This window comes from Carassius gibelio, chromosome B16, assembly GCF_023724105.1.
Source record: "Carassius gibelio isolate Cgi1373 ecotype wild population from Czech Republic chromosome B16, carGib1.2-hapl.c, whole genome shotgun sequence".
In the NCBI taxonomy this organism is placed as follows: domain Eukaryota; kingdom Metazoa; phylum Chordata; class Actinopteri; order Cypriniformes; family Cyprinidae; genus Carassius; species Carassius gibelio.
The window spans coordinates 27,661,101-27,681,437 of record NC_068411.1 but is presented as its reverse complement, the minus strand read 5'-3'; the positions used below and the strand labels follow the sequence as shown (position 1 = coordinate 27,681,437).

Sequence of the window (20,337 nt, the reverse complement as noted above, 5' to 3'; positions counted from 1 at the left end):
AAGTAAGAAAGTACTAGATTTCTAATGTAATTAAGTATTACATTATATTTAATATGAAACAGAGTGCAGTAAAAAGTACAATATTTTGCTTTGGAATGTTGTGAAGTAAAAGTTTTCTAAAGAAAAGCCCTATGATAAAGTACAGACACATGAAGCAGAGTAAAAATACTTCACTACTGTCCGCCTCTGCCAGTAGGTTACTGTTAATTTGACAATTCACTTTTTACAGTGTGTCCTTTGAGCATGGATAATCATTAACTGTTGTTTTTTTTGCAAGCTCAAAGTTCACGGTCAGCTCTAACAGGGGAGCACTTCTGATCCATCCGTGTCCACCTGCAGTTCATGGGTTTGATTTCCCCGCTCACTTCTGCGAGTGTCACAGAGGTGTCTGGTGACCAGTGCTCTCTCTCATCTCATCTCACACTCACACTCAACTAATGGACTGCTTTGCCCCTCCCCTCAGTTTCTCCATCTCGGACTGGGAGGTAGTGAGAGGAGGAGAGGAGGCAACAGCCCACCGTTCCCCTGGGCCCTGCTACACAACTCAATAGCTCAGCTCCTGGATGGGATCATAGCCCTGAGTGCTGGCCAAGAGAAGAGAAGCTTCTCCTCACGTCCAGAGTTCCTGCTGCAGGGTGGAGTTTCTCCCAGGATAACAAACTCACTCGAACCCCACCATGGCTGACCGTAAGGTGGCCCCGGTTGTGGTTATGCTTCTGGTCCTGGTCGCACCAGCCCTGAGCGGATGCCCAAGCGCCTGCCGCTGCTCCTTCGCCATGCTTCAATGTCTGGAGCCGGATGGAATCACCAGCATCCCTGCGCTGGCGGCGCAGGAGAGCGAAAACGTCACTGAAATGTAAGTGGAGTTTGGTGTTTAGGTAGTTTACAGTGAGAAGAGTTGCGTGGGAGTTCACTGCTTGATCTTGGAAGGAGATGGAATGGGTGGCGAGTTCAATCAAAGTGACTGGCCTTCATGAATGTTCATGGAGAAATCTGGGCATTTGGATATGTAGTTGGTGCATGGTGTAGCTTAGTGGTTTTTCCTTGCAGACCACTCCAAATATCATCAACATTTACTGCTTTTACATGCATTTCACTTAATTTGTGGAATCAGAATGTGATGCACCGAAAGCAGAACTTTCTCAAAACAAGACAATCCTTAGGAATCCTTAGGATCTAGTCAAGGACAGAAAGGCCTGGTGCTCTGTGTTGCTCCTGAGCGTCTGTGTGCAGCTTCTCTTTAAGTGCTTTTAAGAGTGTCAGGTACATAATCTATTCTCGGAAATGGTGAGAAAACATCTCCACGCTCATGTGTGTACAGTCAGACGGATGGATCCCAGAGGTGCAGGACTTGAGATCAGTTTAGTGCACTTCATTCAGAATAGTGTTTATATTACTATAGCACTCATGCTTGTAGTAGGAAACATAATCGCTACACCTCTTACAATCATCTAAGTTTCATGTGTTCCCTGTTGCACCTCCAGGTGTAAACAATGGAATATATAAAGGAAAGGAAATGCTATATACAAAGCCTGATAACTCGTCAACTCTAAGTTAGTTTATTAAATGCAATGAAAAGCTTTTATATTTAAAATTAGAATGCATTTTTACACTAAGTAAGTGTTGTTACACTAAGTATTAGTGTTGTTTGAAATGTATATAATTTTGCATGTAAACTATGTTTCACCTCAAAATTTACAGTCAAAACAATATCATTCCCATATTGAAGGCATTTATTTTTTTAAAGCAATGCTGCATTTCATTTTCTTATTATTATGTCCATTGGAGTGTTGAATGGAATTTAATTAGTTATTTTTTTATGGCATTAATTTAGTGGCATTTAGATGTGTGTTACCTTGATGGTCTTTGTTTGGGACACAATGTGCACTGCCCAGATCGGTCACAGATGCTGGAAAGACTGTTTTTGACGAACTGTATCATCAAGTGCATTATGTATTTTTATGATGAAGAGGAGTCCATGCTTTTTTGAGATCAAGTTTTCAGAATCTGGCTCTCTTGGTTCTCTGGAAGAGATGAAATATAAAAAAAGGTGACAAGAAAACACTTTACCTACAATGATTATAATGCAGCTTAATAACAGAATATTTTTTTTTCTTGGAAGTTGCATTGGTCATCAGGTGCTTAATTTAATAATTAGGATAAATGGATGAAAAACACAAATTCCAAAATACCATTATGAAGTATTTTTATGGTAAAGTTCTGCACAGTTGCCACTGTTGTTTTTTCTCAGTACAGCTGCTCAAGTGTGATTCTCTGAAATCAGGTCGAGTCTTACATTTACTACAAGCATTCACTCAATAAATGAGAATGCTCTTTCGGCATGTGTTTCCACAGAACACTTTGTGCCCGTAAAAAACACAGCATTTGGTCGTATTAGTGAGATGGGCACAGTACAGAGGAACAGCGCTTCTACCAGGGAGGAAAACAAGCGACCATTAACTTCATACCAGCAGCAGAAATACATCATTCATCATGCTGTAAATTCCATTCTGTGAATTGCTCGCGAATGCACCGCTGAAAACAATAGATGAAATATTGCCCACTCGACTCGATTCAATAAGCCAAAGCAGTTTGAGATGTCGTCCCACCTGCTCTGTAATTGCATTATGGCCCTCTGGGTCAATCAGACGCTAATAAATATCTGTTTGTGCTTCTCGAACACAACGGGACAGAATCACAGATCAAAGGATTCCAGTAAAGTCAGTAGAAATGTATTTAGTTATTTGAAAAGGTTATTATGTGCAATTAAGAGAGCATATAAGGCAGCAACATTATTTTAATAATATATAAACAATTGATATAGGATTCACTTTGCTCGTAAATTATATATTTATTGCATTCACTTACTTTTAAATAAAATACCATATTTTAGCATTCTACAGTAAAAGCAATAATTTAATCAGATGTGCAATTTAGAGTATTTCTGATATGAGTTTTGTGGTTTATTTGGCTTTTTCCTATGTTAGGTGCTGCTGTCAGTTGATCCTGACCTGCAGAATGAAATGTTCTAGATGATCAGAGACATGGTGCACAAAACCATGGCAACACCATGGATGGTTTTGGATCGTTTTTTTACTTTGACTGAATTAGGGAACACGTCATGTTGTCATACAGCTCTATATAGTTTAATTTACTGAGCCATTGTGGAGAAACCATTTAAACATTTCTCTAAAATAATCAGAGTTCTCCTTTCTGGAAGTACAAGTGCTTTTCAACGAAACTGCGTGAAACTGAAAAGTAATCGATCTCAAAATACTTCACTGATGGTGTTTATGCCTCATATTAACGGCTGCAAGGGCACAGCGCTGGTTCGTTTAGCTCAAAGAAACCTGGAGTTTTATAGTGGAGGAAAACTAGTTTCTTTTGCTAAATGTGCTCAGGTGAACATTAGAGCATTTATTTATCCAAATGCATATTCATAATGCAAAGCCAGGGAGTTGTCATTCTAATGAAACGTCGGTGGTTACAGTTTTTCAATATTTCAACAAAGCAAGATCATTCTTAATTCAACAAGAAATTCAGTTAGAAAACCATTTACATCCATAATGTAATCAACTTATGATTGGGAACTGATGAGATCATGAAAAGTGGGTGTTACGTACAAGAATGGAGTCTGATGGTTGGAGAGGAAAGTAAGACGGATTTGTGACATCATCTGAAAAGGATAGATATTTGAGAGGTGAAGCAAGTTGTTGCATTTTGATCATGCAAAGAGATTAAAGTGCACCAGAACTGCATCTGGAACTGATGGTGAATAGTTTCAGATTTGAATCAATGACATTGTGTCTTATTATTGCTAGAGGTGCCTGCTAAGTATACCATAGACACCACTTCTAGCAACCCAAACAATGTACTAACTACCAGTCAGATCACTGTATTATACAAATCTTTTTTATTTCCTTTCATTTTAACACTTTAGATACATAGAGAGTCAAATCAACCTGGAGAACATCACAGATGTAGACCTCGCCAACTACAGAGAACTGAAGAACCTGTAAGTAAAACACAGTCTGCAAAAAGATATATGTAAAAGATTCCAAAAGATTTTCAAGTGAATTGAAACTCTGTGCATTTATATGTGTTTCAGGACGGTCACATTTTGTGGGTTGCTGTACATCTCCGAAAATGCCTTCCAGCATAATTTCAAGCTGCAGTATGTGTGAGTGTTCTTTACATATATGACTGGCCTTCCCACAATACACTTGGGTCTCAGGGCTTGTACCTGTCAATCACTTCAAACTCTCTGCCTTTTCTGATGAGTGAAGCTGCTTTATTGGTCTCAGGTGGTAAAAACCCAAGACACATTTGAAGTTAGTCATCAGCCAAATGAATACAGAGGAAAAGATTTCCACATTTCACTTCCGGAAATAATTTACATGCATTCATTTTCCGGGTAATTCAAAAGGAAATTTGCAGAGATTAGTTCATCATGTACAGTATTTCAAAGGCGTTAAAACAATCTGAAAAACTGTTTGGTGGGTTGGAGGTTACTTTATAAAATCAGCTTGGCTTATGAATAATAATTACACAACATTACATCCTGTAGTTCCTCTTGATTTGCTATTTGAAATGCAACAGTGTGACAAAGGCTTTTGATAAGGCTCATAGGAACATTTTGCCCTAAAATGGAAACAATGCTGTCGATATCAAAACATTTTTTTTTTTGGTAAATTATTAATTTTAAATCTTCAAAAATAACAATAATGGTTTCTAAGCCCTTGATTTCATGAAAACCATGCATATAACAAATCAAATTTCACATCATATCATAATAAAACTTTATGCAGTTAAGTATCTTTTTTTCTACAGAATTTCTAAAGACTTAAAACATTTGGATTATGGAATATGCTCTTATGTATGTATTCATGTTTGGATTTTTAAATCACCATAAAATGTTGGTTTTATTAATGGTTTTGATGATCTTGATCTCTTTTAAATCATGTATATAATAAATCAAACATCACATAAGGAAACCTTATAAAACCTTCTCAGCATAATCATGTCATAATGGACTATAACATAAACAGATAAATAACTCATCAACTCAAAATCCAGCCTAAGAAAGATTTTTCATAGCTGCATATAAAACAAAGATTATTGGAGTATGTTTTACTAGAAAATACATTTAAAAATATTGCACCCAATTCAAATTGTTACTTGATTCTTAATTATTGTTTGTGAAATTTACTAGTAATTTGTGAGTGAAAACCATTTCTACACCATTATTTATTTCCAGTGTAGAAGCATAGCTATTTCCAAATCATCCTGTTTAAGGCTCAACGATGTGACATCTATTCCCTCCTGAAGGGAAGGTTTCTAATCACGGCATAAAAAAAAAACAAAAAACACTAACGATATTAGCCGAAGGGTTGTTGACCTTTATCTCCACTATCTTGTAATCGTTATCTCTCAGTGTGTGACATGCCCACTGTTGTTGATGTGGGGGAAAGCGGTCATGCAGGAGGGGGAACGGGGGGGTTCTGGGGAAACATGAGAGCATATCCAGCAGTCACCTTTTACTCGCCCACTTTGGCGTATTATTGACAACTGATGCATAATAAATACACTCCACTAAGGGTCCATTATCACACAATCAATATTTCACAGAGGGCTGTGCGGAGCACCAGATGTGTCTGTATCTCTGTGAGCATCGTGTGGCGCTGGGGATGTTCAGTATGAAGAATCATAAGCATAAACGAGTCTCTCTTTTATTCGTCCGTGGCTTCGGTTCTTTAATCCACAGCCCCCACTCCCCTCGACGCCAGCTGCTATTCTCAGTCGCTCTCTCCCTATGGTAGAATCGAGCTGTAATAGATAGGCCCCGATGGCCGACCCATCTGACATGAACTTTTGGGAGTAGGGAAAACAAATATTTGAACCCTTGCTGGCCCCCATTAGCCCTGCCACAGAGAATCTATATGTGAGAATCCGTCACTGTCATCCAGCTTTAGATTTCAGCTTCAAGTGAAATCAACAAATATCTCTGAATTGGAAACCTTGAACTGAAGTATGTACAGTTTTCTGTACACAAAACCATGCAGAATATCCATCAAACTGTGTCTGTGGTCAACACTCTCTCTCGCGCTTAGAAAACCTGGTTTGAGAGAGAAAAAAAGGAAATTCACTAAACAAATTAAGCTTGATTTCAGTTTTCAGACAAGTGTGTGCCAGTGTTATTTAGAAATGCAGTGCTGCTATGAAATATTCTGCTGCATTGAATCTTGTCACTGCTGCTTGTTATTTCTCATATATGAGGGTTGAGATTTATACAAACTCTTAAGCTTAAATATTTTGCTCTCTTTGAAACACAAAGCATCCTTTATATTTGTGCTAAAATAGTCCCCCTTAAACTGAAGGGTTTACTGGATTCATATCTAGAAACCAGAACAACGTCTTGTTAATCTTGCAGTAGTGTTATTTTAGTATTATTTTTACTATTATTTTGAATTGGCTGTTGTTTTTGTTATTTCAGTTTTCAGTTTACTATTAGTGTGCTTTTGTGAATTTCTATTAAGCTTCAGTTTATTTTTGTTTCAGTTTTACATCATTTAAACTTATTTTATTTTAGTAAGTTACCAAGTTACCAAGTTACCAAGTTTAAATTCTAAAATGTCTAAAATGCATATTCTATTTCAGCTTTATTTTAACAGGCAAACCTATTTTTAATAGTTTTACCAACCACTCAGAACACCTTAAGTATTTTCTTTAAAGTAGTAAATATATATATATATTTTACTATATTACTATACTATTTATTTATTATATTTTACAGTTCAGTTCAGTTTTTCTAGTTCAAAATTGTTCCACTCTGTGTTACTTGATGTTTCTGTGTAATTGCTCGTTAAACCTATTAACAATTTCTGAGTACAGATTATTTCTATACCCATTTTTTTTCAGTGTAGCACCACATCAGCATATTTTACACACACACACACACACACACACACACACACACACACACACACACACACACACACACACACACACACACACATATATATATATATATATATATATATATTCAGAAAAATATTAACATCTAGTTATTTGATACAATTCCTACAAACATGTTATACTCTATATCTGAGCTGTCTGTTTTAAAAGAGAAATAGTTGTATTTATTAAGAGTCTATCTACCTGTCTTACTGAATGCAGCATATCTCTCTTTGGCATGAGTAATTCATATCTTCTCTTCTTTTACAGAAATCTGGCGTCTAATTTACTGGTGCACATCAGTTGGAGGGTGTTCCAATCGGTCCCTCTGTTGAGTCTGTGAGTAACACACTGCACTCAGATTTACAGATTTATTCTGCTCTGCTGGTGATTTGGGACTGAAAATGTGAACAATGTATCTCGGTCTACCATACATATGATTTTTCTGAAAGCATGAATTAAGCATAAGAAATGTCACTTGCTTCTCTTTTGCACAGAATCTTAAGGGACAATCCGCTCACCTGCTCGTGTGACATTTACTGGCTTCAGCAGTGGCACAGAAAAAGACAAAGCGACACTGATTCTCAACAAACCTGCGTCCACAATGGCAACAGCTTTCAGCTGGATTCATTTGAAATGGATAACTGCAGTAAGTGCTCCTATCTGGAATCAAACCGATTTTTTAAGAAAAAGTGTGTCATTTTACTTGTTCTGTCCTAGTTTAATATGAAGAGACAATAAGCAGGCCATTCATCCATCGATTTCACCAAAATTTGGGACAGAGACATTTGTTTGATTCAACAATGGCAGAGTTTAGGAAACTTATCATTATTTATGGTTTTGAAACCTATTGGATACTTAAGATTGGATACATTAAGATTGTATGTTTTTAAAAGAAGTCTTTTGGCTGCATTTATTTGATAAAAATGCAGTAAAAACTAAATATTATAGCAATTCCAAATAACTGTTTTTTATTAGAATTTATTTTAAAATGTAACTTATTCCTGTGATGCAATGCTGAATTTTCAAGCATCATCACTCATGTTCATTGTTGCATGATCATTCAGAAATTATTCTAATATGCTAATTTACTGCTCAAGAAATATTTATTAATATCATCAATGTTGAAAACAGTTGTGCCACATCATATTTTTGTGGAAAATGCTATTTGTTTTTCAGGACTCACTTTTGAACAATTTAATGCACCCTTGCTCAATAGAAGTACTAATTTCCTATTGAACTTTTGAATAGGAGTTTGTTCAGAAGAATATTCCATGTACTCACAAACTTCCTTTTCCTGATCTTCCCCATCATTTTCCAATGCCCTTATTACTAAATGTTTTGCGATCTGCAGGTATTCCCGAAGTCACAATTCATCCATCAACACTGACTACTCAAGAAGGTGGAAATCTGACATTTACCTGTCTGGTGACTGGAGTACCAACACCGATGATCCACTGGAGAACAGAGCACCTTCAGTCCAACTGGACCCTGCAGGTACATGACACTGCTTTCACATCGTCGATGAAGCCATCTATGGAAAATGACCGATCTGATTAACCATGCACTTGAAGGAAGGTCAACATGCAATCATAACTCTAACCCTATGATTAATCACATTTGTTGTTGTAGTCCTCATTTTTAAGTCACTTTGTACAATTAATACATGTAAAATTGGTTGAAAGCAATCTTGTTCTAACCCCAGTCCACTAAAATCTGGACTTCAAAGAGTTGTTTAGTTTGTCAGTCACTTCAATCTTGCCTACATCCATCCTTGTCCACAGCGAGGGATCTGGGGATCAAGCCTGGAGCTGATTCTGTACATGAGGAACGTGTCGTCTAGAGACAACCTGCACAACCTCACCTGTGAGGCAGAGAATCGCGCTGGAATGGGAGAAGCCGTGGTGCAGCTGGACATTGAATGTATGTGTGAAAACCTTTTATTCTTTAATTTCCATCTTTTTTTTTACCTTATAAGCTGTTATTTTTCAAGGGAGAACCAAATAGTTTTGCTTAAATGTCCACCAGTGTATTTTAAAATCTTAAAATCTGAACTCGTTTCTGCGTAAAAAAAAAAAAAAAACAAGATCACGTTTTAAAAAAACAAGTTGCAATTGCAAGATTGTGAGATAGAAAGCTAATAAAAACATGCAACAACCTTTTCTTTTCTTTTTTTTTTCTCTCCAATACTCTGAGCTTCTATCGATTTCTTAACTTTGACTGTTTCTATTAAAGGGTTAGTTCACCCCAAAATGAACATTCTGTCATTAATTACTCACACTCATGTCATTCAAAACCCATAAGACCTTCGTTCACATTCAGAACAAAAAATAAGATATTACTGATTAAATCTGTGAGCTCTCAGACCCTGCATAGACAGAAACACAACTGAAAAAGTTCCCAGACACAGAAACGTAGTTAGGACATTGGTAAAACAGTCCATGTGACATAAGTGGTTAAACTTCAATTTTACGAAGCTACAAGAATACTTTTTGTGTGCAAAAATTTATTTAACAATTCTTCCTCAAGTTACAGTCTTCCACCATTTTGGAGAGTACTCAAGAACGTAATTAATGTTGTTTACATTAGGGGAGAAAGCGTGAGCATCGACGTGTTTTTATTTTTCTCAAACTATAATAACCCTATTTACACTAGGTTTCCTTTTTTCCCAGTTTTAGTTTGACTTGAAATTTAGTTTATCCATTTCCTTTCATTTACAGTTTTTCATCCAGTATTTATATTGTATAGTATTTAATCTTTATTTCAATTCAGTTCAATTCAGTTGTAGTAATGGTTATTAACCCTGCTCTTGACAGCAAATAATAGCATTGCAAGATTTTTCCATCGAAAATCCTCCCATATGACCGCACTCCACACCACAGCAATTATCACTGTTTATCACCTCCTCTTCAGAAAGAAGAAAAACAGTGCTTGACTTCAGACAAATGTATAGCCATCAGGGGAGCGATAATGACTGTCAGGAAAATGGGATGATAACCGTCCTCAGATCTTGTTTGTTCTCTACTAATGGATTTCTCTCCCCCATAGTCCGGAAATATAATTGGGAGATAGCAAGTGTGCTAGATGGCAGTCTATCAGAATCATGTGATGGGTGGACAGCGGCTCGTCAACGGCCACTGCTTAATAAGCTCATAAATTAGCAGGATGGTTATAGCAACGCACTCACAAAATCCAGTACTGCATGCAAGCATAATTCCAATCCAAAACCTCTTTTATTAAACCTAGATGCCAATCGATAATAGAACTCCCCAGCATTAGTTATGGCCCTCAACATATTGTACTCACTGCTAACTGTAGCTCCAGATGATGAAATTCACCCAAGGCCATCTTCCTCAACCACAACCTGATGGATTCAATTATTTAATTCCTTTTGATAACCACAATTAGTGGAGTTCGCCGATGGCTCTCGAACTCAACCGCTAACATGGGGTCAGTGTAACGAGGACGGTTTTTAAGCGTGAACTCTAGGCCACGACACAAATGACTGTGATTCTCCATGCGAAGCACTTTCCGCTGGAAGGGTCACGGGTTAAGAGCAGTGAAATGGTTATGAAGCAGAAAGCGGGCCGTGTGCATCAGCATGTTCTCCCGGCTAAAAGAACCATTTCCTGCATCCCGCCTTCAGCAGGCTCTCAAGTGCCTCTTGTGGTTAGGTCCCCTAAACAGATTGAGATATATTATTTATAGCAGGTCAACAGGTTTACTGTAAAGATGGAGCACATTGATTCGTGGAAAAAATTATGACGGATGTGCCAGTCTTTTGAGCTATACTGAAGAACGGGTACTGGATATAGAATAGCATTATCTATAAAGGAACATTATGTGGACTTCTTTAATTGCATGTAAATGTCAAATACAGAAATGATTTGAAGTAGCAACCGGTTTAAACTTTATGCAAATGAGCAGTGATGCAAAGCCATGACTGCCAATAGGAATGCAGACTGGATGACAGCAGTTGAATAAAAGCGAGAAAAAAATAAATAAATAAATAAGATCACACAATGTTATAATGCACAGTATGAAAGACATTCTTTAAATACGCTTTCCTGTAATAAAGTTAGATATTAAAATTCTTCAGTAAATGAATTATTTTAAATTCTTCATTATTATTATTACTAAAAATAATGTAGTATAGATCTCAAAGTATATAGTTCAATCAGTATGTATTATAGTGTATTATAATTATAACTATTTTAAAAAAGTATTTGTTATTATAATTATTATGATCAATATTAATATCAACAGTGTATATTTTTTGAACAAGTATTTAAAGCTGATAGTAAAGTTGAAAAATATTATTAAACATATTCATTTGTATCAAAAACATATACTTTTTTTAAAAAATTGGCTTTCAAATACATTTTGGTTGAGTTTGAAACAAATGCTTATGATAATAGAGTAGGAACCTCCTGGATTTTTACATTACTCCAAGAAATTATAAAAAGTAACCTAAATCTCAAAATAGGACAAAATATTTATAAAATATCAGCTGATATTGTGACTGTGATGTCTTACTGCACACGTGTGTGAACTCATTCCCTGTGTGTGTTTAGTTCCAGTGCTGATCTTGTATCTGAAGGACCCAGAGCCACAACATCACTGGTGTTTCCCATTCGCTGTGGACAGCAATCCTCCCGCCACCATCAGATGGCTGTACAACAATCTACCTCTCATGGAAACACGCTACACCTACACCGAACTGATCCGAGACATGGATGATGGCTCCATTCAACACGGCTGTCTGTTCCTCAACAAGCCCACGCACCTCAACAATGGCAACTACACACTCACCGTGGAGAATAAACTGGGTAGAGACCAGGCTACAGTCTACGCAAAGTTCATGGAAAACCCTTTTGACCCCTTTGACCCGGAGGGCATCATTCCTGGTGAGTGTACAGTTAGGGCTGTCTCGAACTTGTCTCGGACTCGTTGCGTTCGCACTCTGACTTGTCTCGGACTTGGCCATTGGACTCACCAAATGTTCTCGTTGGTCTCAACAACAACAACAACAAAAAAAAAATCCTTCAAAACAAACCCATATTTGCATGTCGCGACTGAAAACGTGTGTAAAACGCTACACTCTAAAACAGTGGTTATCAACCTGTGGCCAGCGGCCCCCTAGTGAGTCGCGGTGGTATTGCAGGTGGGCCACCAATTACTATTAAAATAAATAATGGTTGCACTTTATTATACAGTACGTCTACTAACATGTACTTATAGTGTACTTACAGTGTATTTATCTAAGAAAGTTCTGGTAACACAAGGTAACTACAGTGGGGTAGGGTTAGGTTTAGGGGTAGGTTCAGGGTTAGTACCTAGTTATTATATAGTTATTGTAATTACTATAATAAGTACATAGTACTTACTACCGATCCGAAATACTAACTACCGAAATAATAATTTTGTTAATATATGTAAAAATGTCTAAGTCATAAAATAATAAAATCATTTCATATATATCATTAAATAACAAAAAAAATATATATATATTAAACTGTAACTATGCTCCCGCTATTCAATCTTGCTGATTGATTTAAGAATAAACCACTAATTTATATTTTTGCTGCATACGCTACAGAACAACAAATTCAAACATGCATAAATGACTGTCAACATGTTCCCTCCTGGCTGCTTGCTCCGCTGACTGTTTACCCGCTGCCAAGCTCTGCCTGGATCTAGTTTTCCTGTTTAGCTGAGTGGTGCTAGTCTGAGTTATTTTCGGTTCATTGCCAGTTCATTCGAGGGCTGTGCGATTAATAGAAATCGTCATAAAATCATAATTTGGGCGTGCGTTATTTCTAAATTTATAGCACGATTTCAATCAGGACCACTTCCGTCAAGTATATTTAATGACAATCATAATTGCATACAGTTAGTGTTGGCGGTATGGTTATATTCTGGGCAACACTCCACACGCCTCTCCATGCAGCCATGCTTGGACAGAGCGGGGAGAGCAGCAAGACAAACCCCCCTGGGGTACAGAACAGAACCATAAGCATACATAATTACAATTCCCAATTACATGAGTTGTAAACAAAATGTCATGTAGACTGCTTCCAATGAAGACACTGTAAAGAAAGAACAAATTAGATCAGATTACAGGTTCAGTTGGTGGAGTTGGGGTTGGAGGAGGGAGTTAATTGCAAGCAGCAATGTGATGGAGAGACACTGAATAATGGGAATTTAAATAGACCGCTGGAGATAGGTGTCAAGACTGGATTGGTACACGTAAGGAACAGCTGACTGTCAGCTGATGCAAGCGTGACTCACATGACCTGACTGAACTAACGCGATGCTCGATTTTCCGCGAAACCCTGACCTCCTGCAGTATGATCTCCGATCCAATCAGAACGCAACGCGCCTAGCATAGAGAGAGTTGTGAGTGGACAGGATGCAGTTTAAGTGAGAGGAGACACATTTTAAGTGCGCACACTCTCTCCGGACGAGAGCAGCATGTATCTGAGCAAGCACGTCTGGTTTTGTGACAGAGCAAAGGAAATCTGCGTGCGAACAGAGAGATTTGCACTCGCGCATTATTTTAATGTGCTTTCGTGTTACACTAATGCGCTCTCGCTGCTGCTTCTGCATCACTTACACATACTGTATATGCACTGTAGACAGAGTATGTGTGAACCTGTATAATACATAACATATATATTTCAACACCTGAGGCACCGCTACAATTAATGAGCTATGAACATGGCAAAAAAGAAAAAACGGGATTTATTTATTCATATATTTGTTTTTTTTGCCATAAGTCTAGAAATTTTGTTACACATTTACTATAGTGATTATTTTGACTTATGTCTGTTCTAAAGACGTTAAAATTTTTTCATAAAGCGCTAATCGGTTTTCTTTTGGAAACATGTTTCAAATTCATCCTGAATGCATCTATGACTGTAAAGCATATCTGTGTGTGTCAAAATTGTTTTTAAAATTGAAATCGCAAAATTGATCAAAGAAATCGCATTATTTTTTTATTTTTTTTGTCCATATCGCACAGCCCCAGTTCATTCAATATATGAACTGTAATTCATGAACTGTCAGTTAAATGTACAGTTATTAACCCAACAATAGCGGGGTCAGTTAATTGTTTTGCAGTGGGCCGCGAAAACATATATGTTTGATTGTGTGGGCCGCGAGTTGAAAAAGGTTGGGAACCACTGCTCTAAAAAATCCGGGGTTATTTTTTTAACCCAAATTTAGGTAATTTTTTTGGGGTTGTTTCCTGTGTTTGGGTATTTTTTGTGTTACCCAGCTCGTGGGTCAAACGTAACTACCAAGCGGTTGAGTTATTATTTTTCTCGGGGGATTTGCTTCTATTCTGGAGAGAGCAGTTCTCAGCGCCATCGATTAGACTCATTCGTCGGTAAAATACAGGTTTGTATACATTTTATTTTATCTATAAAATCATTACTGTGCTGAATATCGTTCAATTTTATGCAGAGCAACATACAGGCGCGCGGTATGAATCACCTTTAATGAGTGTCGCAGTCTTTTCGAGTGATGGAAAAGCCTGATGCTTTGCATGAAACAAACGATTTTATTCATAAAGATACATAATACAAATATTCCCCCAGAGCTGTTTACTGTTTGTTTTTGGGCAGGTCATAAAGGCAATCGCAGTAAATTTATGAGTGAAACACAGGAGGGCGGTCTCAGGCCTGAGAAGTGCCCCATTGAACACTACTTAAAACGCTTCTTCAAACACTTCTTCAGCTCGGGCACGAGAACCAACGCGACGCAGCGCAATTAAGTGTGGAAACAGAACAACAGAGACCAGTTAATAACACGTAAATTACTTCTGTTTAACGTTTAATTTTTAGTTTTATTGTTTGTTAAACGAGTTTAAATATGGACAATATGTATAGCCTAATAAAATCTATATAAATAATGCTGTAAACGATAATTAAAGGAAAATAAAGGAAGTTAACATGCAAGCCAGTGGTTGTGTGGATTATTTTAGAAAAGTTTAGAGGATTTAAATTAATCTGTAAATATTATTTAATGTATGAAGTAAAAAATAAGCTAGTAATACAGTAAAAATTGATAAACTTTATCTGGGTTAAATCAACCCCTTATGCTGGGTTAAATAAACAACCTAATTTGCTGGGTAAAATGAACCCAACATGGGTTATGTCCCATATTTACCCAGCCAAATTGGGTTGTTTTTAACCCAGTGTTTTTAGAGTGTAGGCGTGCCATTTTTTCCTTTTTTCCAAAGCACTCTGTAGCCTGCCCTTGCTCTCCAGTGGCGTCTGCTGTTGCTAGGCAGCCATGCTTACCATTTACAATAATGAAATAGTAATCAATGTTGTAGCTACAGTATAGTGGTTGCAAGACTACTGATTTCTAATAGTCGATTTAAAATATAAAAAAAAACACCTCAAGTTACTCGACTACTCATGGTTCATGCTATTATAAATGAAAATTATTTTTTGTAAATCAATAAATGCTTATTCATTTATAGCCTTATGCAACAATTACATTTATCATGCAAACAGAGAGATGTCATGACAAACGTTTATCATTTGAACACGACTGAAACACTTCAATGCACACATTTTCATTACGCAGTATGCTACTCTTTAATCGAGTCTATAATGTTTAATGAACTTCACTAAACAAATGTGTGTGTGCCGCACAAACCAGTAAAAGATAAAGATGGAAACGTAGGACAAGTAGAAAATGTATCCATATCTAAGTTGATTATTAGCCTGCTCTCTCGAGATAGAACTGGTTTGGTTTTTGAGAGACTGAGACGCGCGGCTGTTTGAATGGAGAGCGCGCTGTGCATAATCCATTAATTCGTATCTGTATCGTAGCCTAAACTTTAAATCATTGCCTTTTAAATATATACAAATATTATAATGCACAAGATGTATTATTATTTAATAATAATTATTATAATCTTTCCAAGCTCTGATTTCTGAGGGATGCACGGAGAGGCAACAGCAATGTGGTGTTTGTTTTGCGCCCTTTTCATTCATAAAGTTTACATTCATTCACTTCACACTCATAACTTTAGAGGTCTCTGTATAATATTGCGCTGATCTCCTGACTCAACTGTTATCTAGCAAACACCAGACTGTGTCAGCTTCAGCCGAGTACTCAGGCAGAATTATTCCTTGTCCATTATTCGATTTTGAAGCCATTATCCGTGCAATTCTGAATAAGGTATTCGGCTTCAGGCACATTTTTTATTGTAATGTCTATGTTACATGCAACATAAATAAGGTCATAAAAAGTAACAGCTCCATGCAGAGGCGTCATGCCCATTCAAAGTGTCCCCTCAGGTCTCTTCTGATTAATATTTTTTTTCTATTTGATACAATCACACCAGTGTGATTAGATTGTCAGTGCACAGTATCAGCTGCTAAATTCAAATCTGCGTTCGCTGGCTGGTGCAGAGCCAGAGACAGATGTGTTCGTACAATGCTTCATGATAACCAATCAGAAACGATTCTGTTGCGCTTACGAATTCAATGACCAATCAGAGATGTTCAGAAGAGTCATCACTGAAACCCTGTGTTTTGTTCACTTGCTTGCTGAATTATTTAGCGAATTCTCTCTTCAGAAAAAACAAAAAATGCAGATGTGCATACGAATGTAAGTAAGATATTAGTTTCATAATGTGAAGTGCTTCAGTGATTTTAATGGGAGTTTTTGAGAGATAATAATAAGTAACTTACAATATTTTAATTAAAATTTACACTAAATGCAAATTCAGTCATATTAAAAATATTTTATGGCATGATATGGCACTTAAGTAAAAAGTCGGGTTTTTATGTGTAGTTAATAGATTTCACTACTTTGCCCATCACCATATATTGATCAAATATTAATTTATAAAGGTGCAAAACACGTTTACTGTACTTACACATATTTGAGAATTGAGATATTTCCTGATATATTAAGCATGTTTGGAATTGTTTTGAATAAAAAGGAAAAATAAATAAATAAACCTAAACATAAACATAAACCTATATCAGTTATACAGTGCTATCGCAGCTGCTGTATCACATGACAACCATGACTTACCCCCCCAAAATAATTTGACCCTACAACTCCAAACTGTTTAACTCCAACCCTAATTAAACACACTTGAAGCTAATCAAGCTCTTACTAGACACAATAGAAACTTCCAGATAGGTGTGTTAAGGCAGGTTTGAGCAAAACTCTGCAGGGCAATGGCCCTCCAGGATTTAGTTTGGAGACCCCTGTCCTACAGAGTTGTTACTTTGCACATGTTTTTTGATCATTACAAATAATAATGTAAAATTATTTTCTTAGAATAGGAGATATGCTGTCTTTTGCATCACATACATTATCAGTAGTTATGTATGTTAAGTGTATCTCTCATTTGGACTCGGTCTTGACTTGGACTCGACTTGGACTTGAACCTCTTTGGACCCGGTCTCGGCTAGTCCTGGACTTGGACTTGACTTGGACTCGACAAAGCTGGACTTGACTATAGCTCTATGTACAGTACATCATCACAAAAACATCAGCTGTGTCGTGTACAGAGTAATTTATTGTTGTAATCTCTCTCCACATGCCAGTCCTCCCCGATGAGCCAAGTAAGTTACTCTAAATCAAATTCTTATAGATCATACTCTATTAAAGTACTCATTTATCTCATCCACTGCACATGCTTTCTCAGGATATTGCAGTCTCGTTTTCCAGTACAAATATCTTAACATTCCTTAATCAAGATGTGTTTACTTAAGCAAAATTACTAATATTAAATCATTTTATGAAAACTTTATTCCGAGTGGAGTCAAAAATTATTATTATTATTATTATTTTTAATGTTTTTCAGAAAACAAGACACAATATATTAAGTTATTTTGTTTCTCAAGTAAATGCATCTTGATTTTAACAATGTTTAGATCTTTTTACTGGAAAACGAGAGAAAACATTAAGCAAGAAAGTCATCGTGTTCATAAAGTAATATTTGATTAAATGCTTTAACATTAGCAGCTCCCACTAACCAATCAACGGAGACGGAGAAACTGGAGAACAGGATGTTTGGGGTGAGAGATAAGACACATTTGCTACACAACTTTGTGTTATTTTTTATATTTTATCTCTCTAATTTTGTCCATTTACACAATCATAGGTGTCAGTAGCAGTGGGTCTCGCTGTGTTTGCGTGCACATTTCTACTCATCATGGTTGTGGTCATCAATAAATGTGGACAGCACTCCAAGTTTGGCATCCACCGTAAGTTCTACTTCCAAAAATAGTCAAAAAATTCAATATGAAGTCAAAATATTGCCCATATTTTCTTTTCTTAATGCACAATCTTGGTTTTATTGTGCATGCTATTCAAAAAAAAAAAAAAAAACCTTGCTCTGTCCTGTTCTGAAACAAATTTCCTTCAAAGATGATACAAATCCCTTTTACTTTTCAACCTCACTATACTAACCATTCATTTTGGCATTAACATCCACTTTTCACAATCAAATTAATTCTCAATGGATATAATCAAGACACAACCTATCTTATTCAGCTTGGAAGTACATCAGATGATGAATGCAAAATGAGTTGTGATTAAGATCTCATGTTGACTTTTTGTTATGTTGCTTTCAAGGAAAGTCAATTTCAATCAACAGCCGTGTTTGCAACGTATCCGAGCATCTATTTTGTTGCATGCAAGACCATCTTGAAATGGGAAATGTTTGCAAAAATACAATTTCAAATCAGCAACAAAATCTGACTTGAACAACATGGCATTAAAATCAACCATATTTACTTTCATAATGGATCCTCCATTGCTCAACTTTCCATTTAGCTGATTCTACATATCCAAATAGCTTTCCACCAGCTATCAAAATTGGCATGTAACAGCCTGTAAATAACCACCACCATTTCTGTTTTTTCTCATCAAATATTGTTTACCTCAAAAATACATCAGATTACAGAAGCAAAATAAGTTATCATTAATATTGTATTACTTTTTTAACGTAGAACTGGTTGATAGAAAAGTCACAGTTCTGTGAAGATACCGATATGACTGATTCGCTTAATTTCATGTCAGAAGTTTGACCATTTTAAATGATACTTAGATGCCTTAATTTTTCTTCCAAATCCAAAATCAATTTGCAGTTAGCCAGAAGACTAAATCAGTTCACTTAAGTTAAGACTCAAATGAAGATGTTTTGTTCTTGAAGAGGTCTTTTATGGGACAGAGAACTATCGCAAGCAAATGTGTCACAGAAACAAACCAGGTGCGACACAAGCAACAGCAGAAGTTAGCATTAACCGAGAGCTGGAGACAGCGCAATCATAGTCCATGCCAAAATGACTTTCTCCATTATTATTTCGGAATCTGAATGAGTTCCACAGGAGGCATTGTGTTGCTTTTAAGTAAGGCACAAAAAGCAGTGAAATATAGTCTCTTCTAAGCTGTAACTTTGTACAGTGTCAGCCTAACAGCTCGGCAAAGTGCTGCCAGGTCTTAATTACAGCATGCAAAGTAAATAGCATCGGGAGCCCCAGCCGCGAGCGAGCCATTAAAGAAGAGTGATGGAGCCAGGCTTTTCAGGTCCACTCGCTCCGCTCACAAAGTGCCTAAGTGGACCTGATTGCCTCCCTCCCCTCTCGCCCTCTATTCCCTGCGTTCCTCTTCTCTGCCCAGTCTGGGGTCTCTGCGGTTATAGCTTGAGTGGGTTTTGTGATTTGAAGGAGACGCTTTTGTGTCTAACCCCGCTTCCTTAAAACGTGGTGATTTGCTTCAGAGCAAGCAAACATTCTGCTAGGTATCTGTTTTGTAGATGCTGTTTTATATATGCACCTTGTTGTCAGTGTTAAACAACATCTTGTCAGCGGGTTTTGCCAAGGCAAGCATCAGTAGTACTACTTCTCGCACGTATGGTTAGCGATCTGAACAAACTCCTAGTCTGAAGTATTAAATTACACTATGTAATCATTTGCACCACATGATACCTCAAATTCTGCTGCTTTCTGAGGAAAGTTGTGCTGCTACTTTTTTAAACCAAGGGATTGCTGTCAAACTATACACAGGAAGTTGTGTAGAGCACTTCAGATGACTCAGTGATTGCAAATAAGTTGATTAACTTAATATGGGCTTAGGATATAGATATGAAGAAAGGAAGAAAAAATACGCCAAACCGGAGCTGCTTGGGAGCCACTTCCTGTCTGTGTATCTACAGGTTCATCTGTTCTCGGCACTGAGGATGATTTGGCTGTATCTCTTCGCTTCATGAACTTCGGTGCAAGTCCTCTGTCTTCAGATGATGGCACGCTGGATTCTGGCTTGTCCAGTTTTGTAGAGAACCCGCAGTACTTCTGTGGCATCATCAAAGATAAAGACATGTGTGAGTGTCTCACAATGACA

The 20,337-nt window shown here is 37.0% G+C and overlaps 1 protein-coding gene across 2 annotated transcripts in view; it reads left to right on the top strand.

The window, feature by feature from the left end:
• The first annotated feature begins 309 nt into the window (after positions 1-309).
• The window catches only part of ntrk1 (neurotrophic tyrosine kinase, receptor, type 1), a 30,113-nt gene continuing 10,085 nt past the window's right edge, over positions 310-20,337 (top strand). Inside the window, exons 1-12 of one of the 2 annotated variants that reach the window (XM_052578368.1) lie at positions 310-856; positions 3,941-4,015; positions 4,109-4,180; positions 7,225-7,293; positions 7,452-7,603; positions 8,309-8,451; positions 8,739-8,877; positions 11,529-11,861; positions 17,538-17,555; positions 17,959-18,011; positions 18,098-18,200; positions 20,153-20,317. In XM_052578368.1, the coding sequence (XP_052434328.1) occupies positions 678-856; positions 3,941-4,015; positions 4,109-4,180; positions 7,225-7,293; positions 7,452-7,603; positions 8,309-8,451; positions 8,739-8,877; positions 11,529-11,861; positions 17,538-17,555; positions 17,959-18,011; positions 18,098-18,200; positions 20,153-20,317 (1,501 nt within the window). In that variant the 5' untranslated portion in view covers positions 310-677. Of the gene's footprint in view, positions 857-3,940; positions 4,016-4,108; positions 4,181-7,224; positions 7,294-7,451; positions 7,604-8,308; positions 8,452-8,738; positions 8,878-11,528; positions 11,862-17,537; positions 17,556-17,955; positions 18,012-18,097; positions 18,201-20,152; positions 20,318-20,337 lie in introns of both variants that reach the window. The other variant, XM_052578367.1, reaches the window with a different exon arrangement.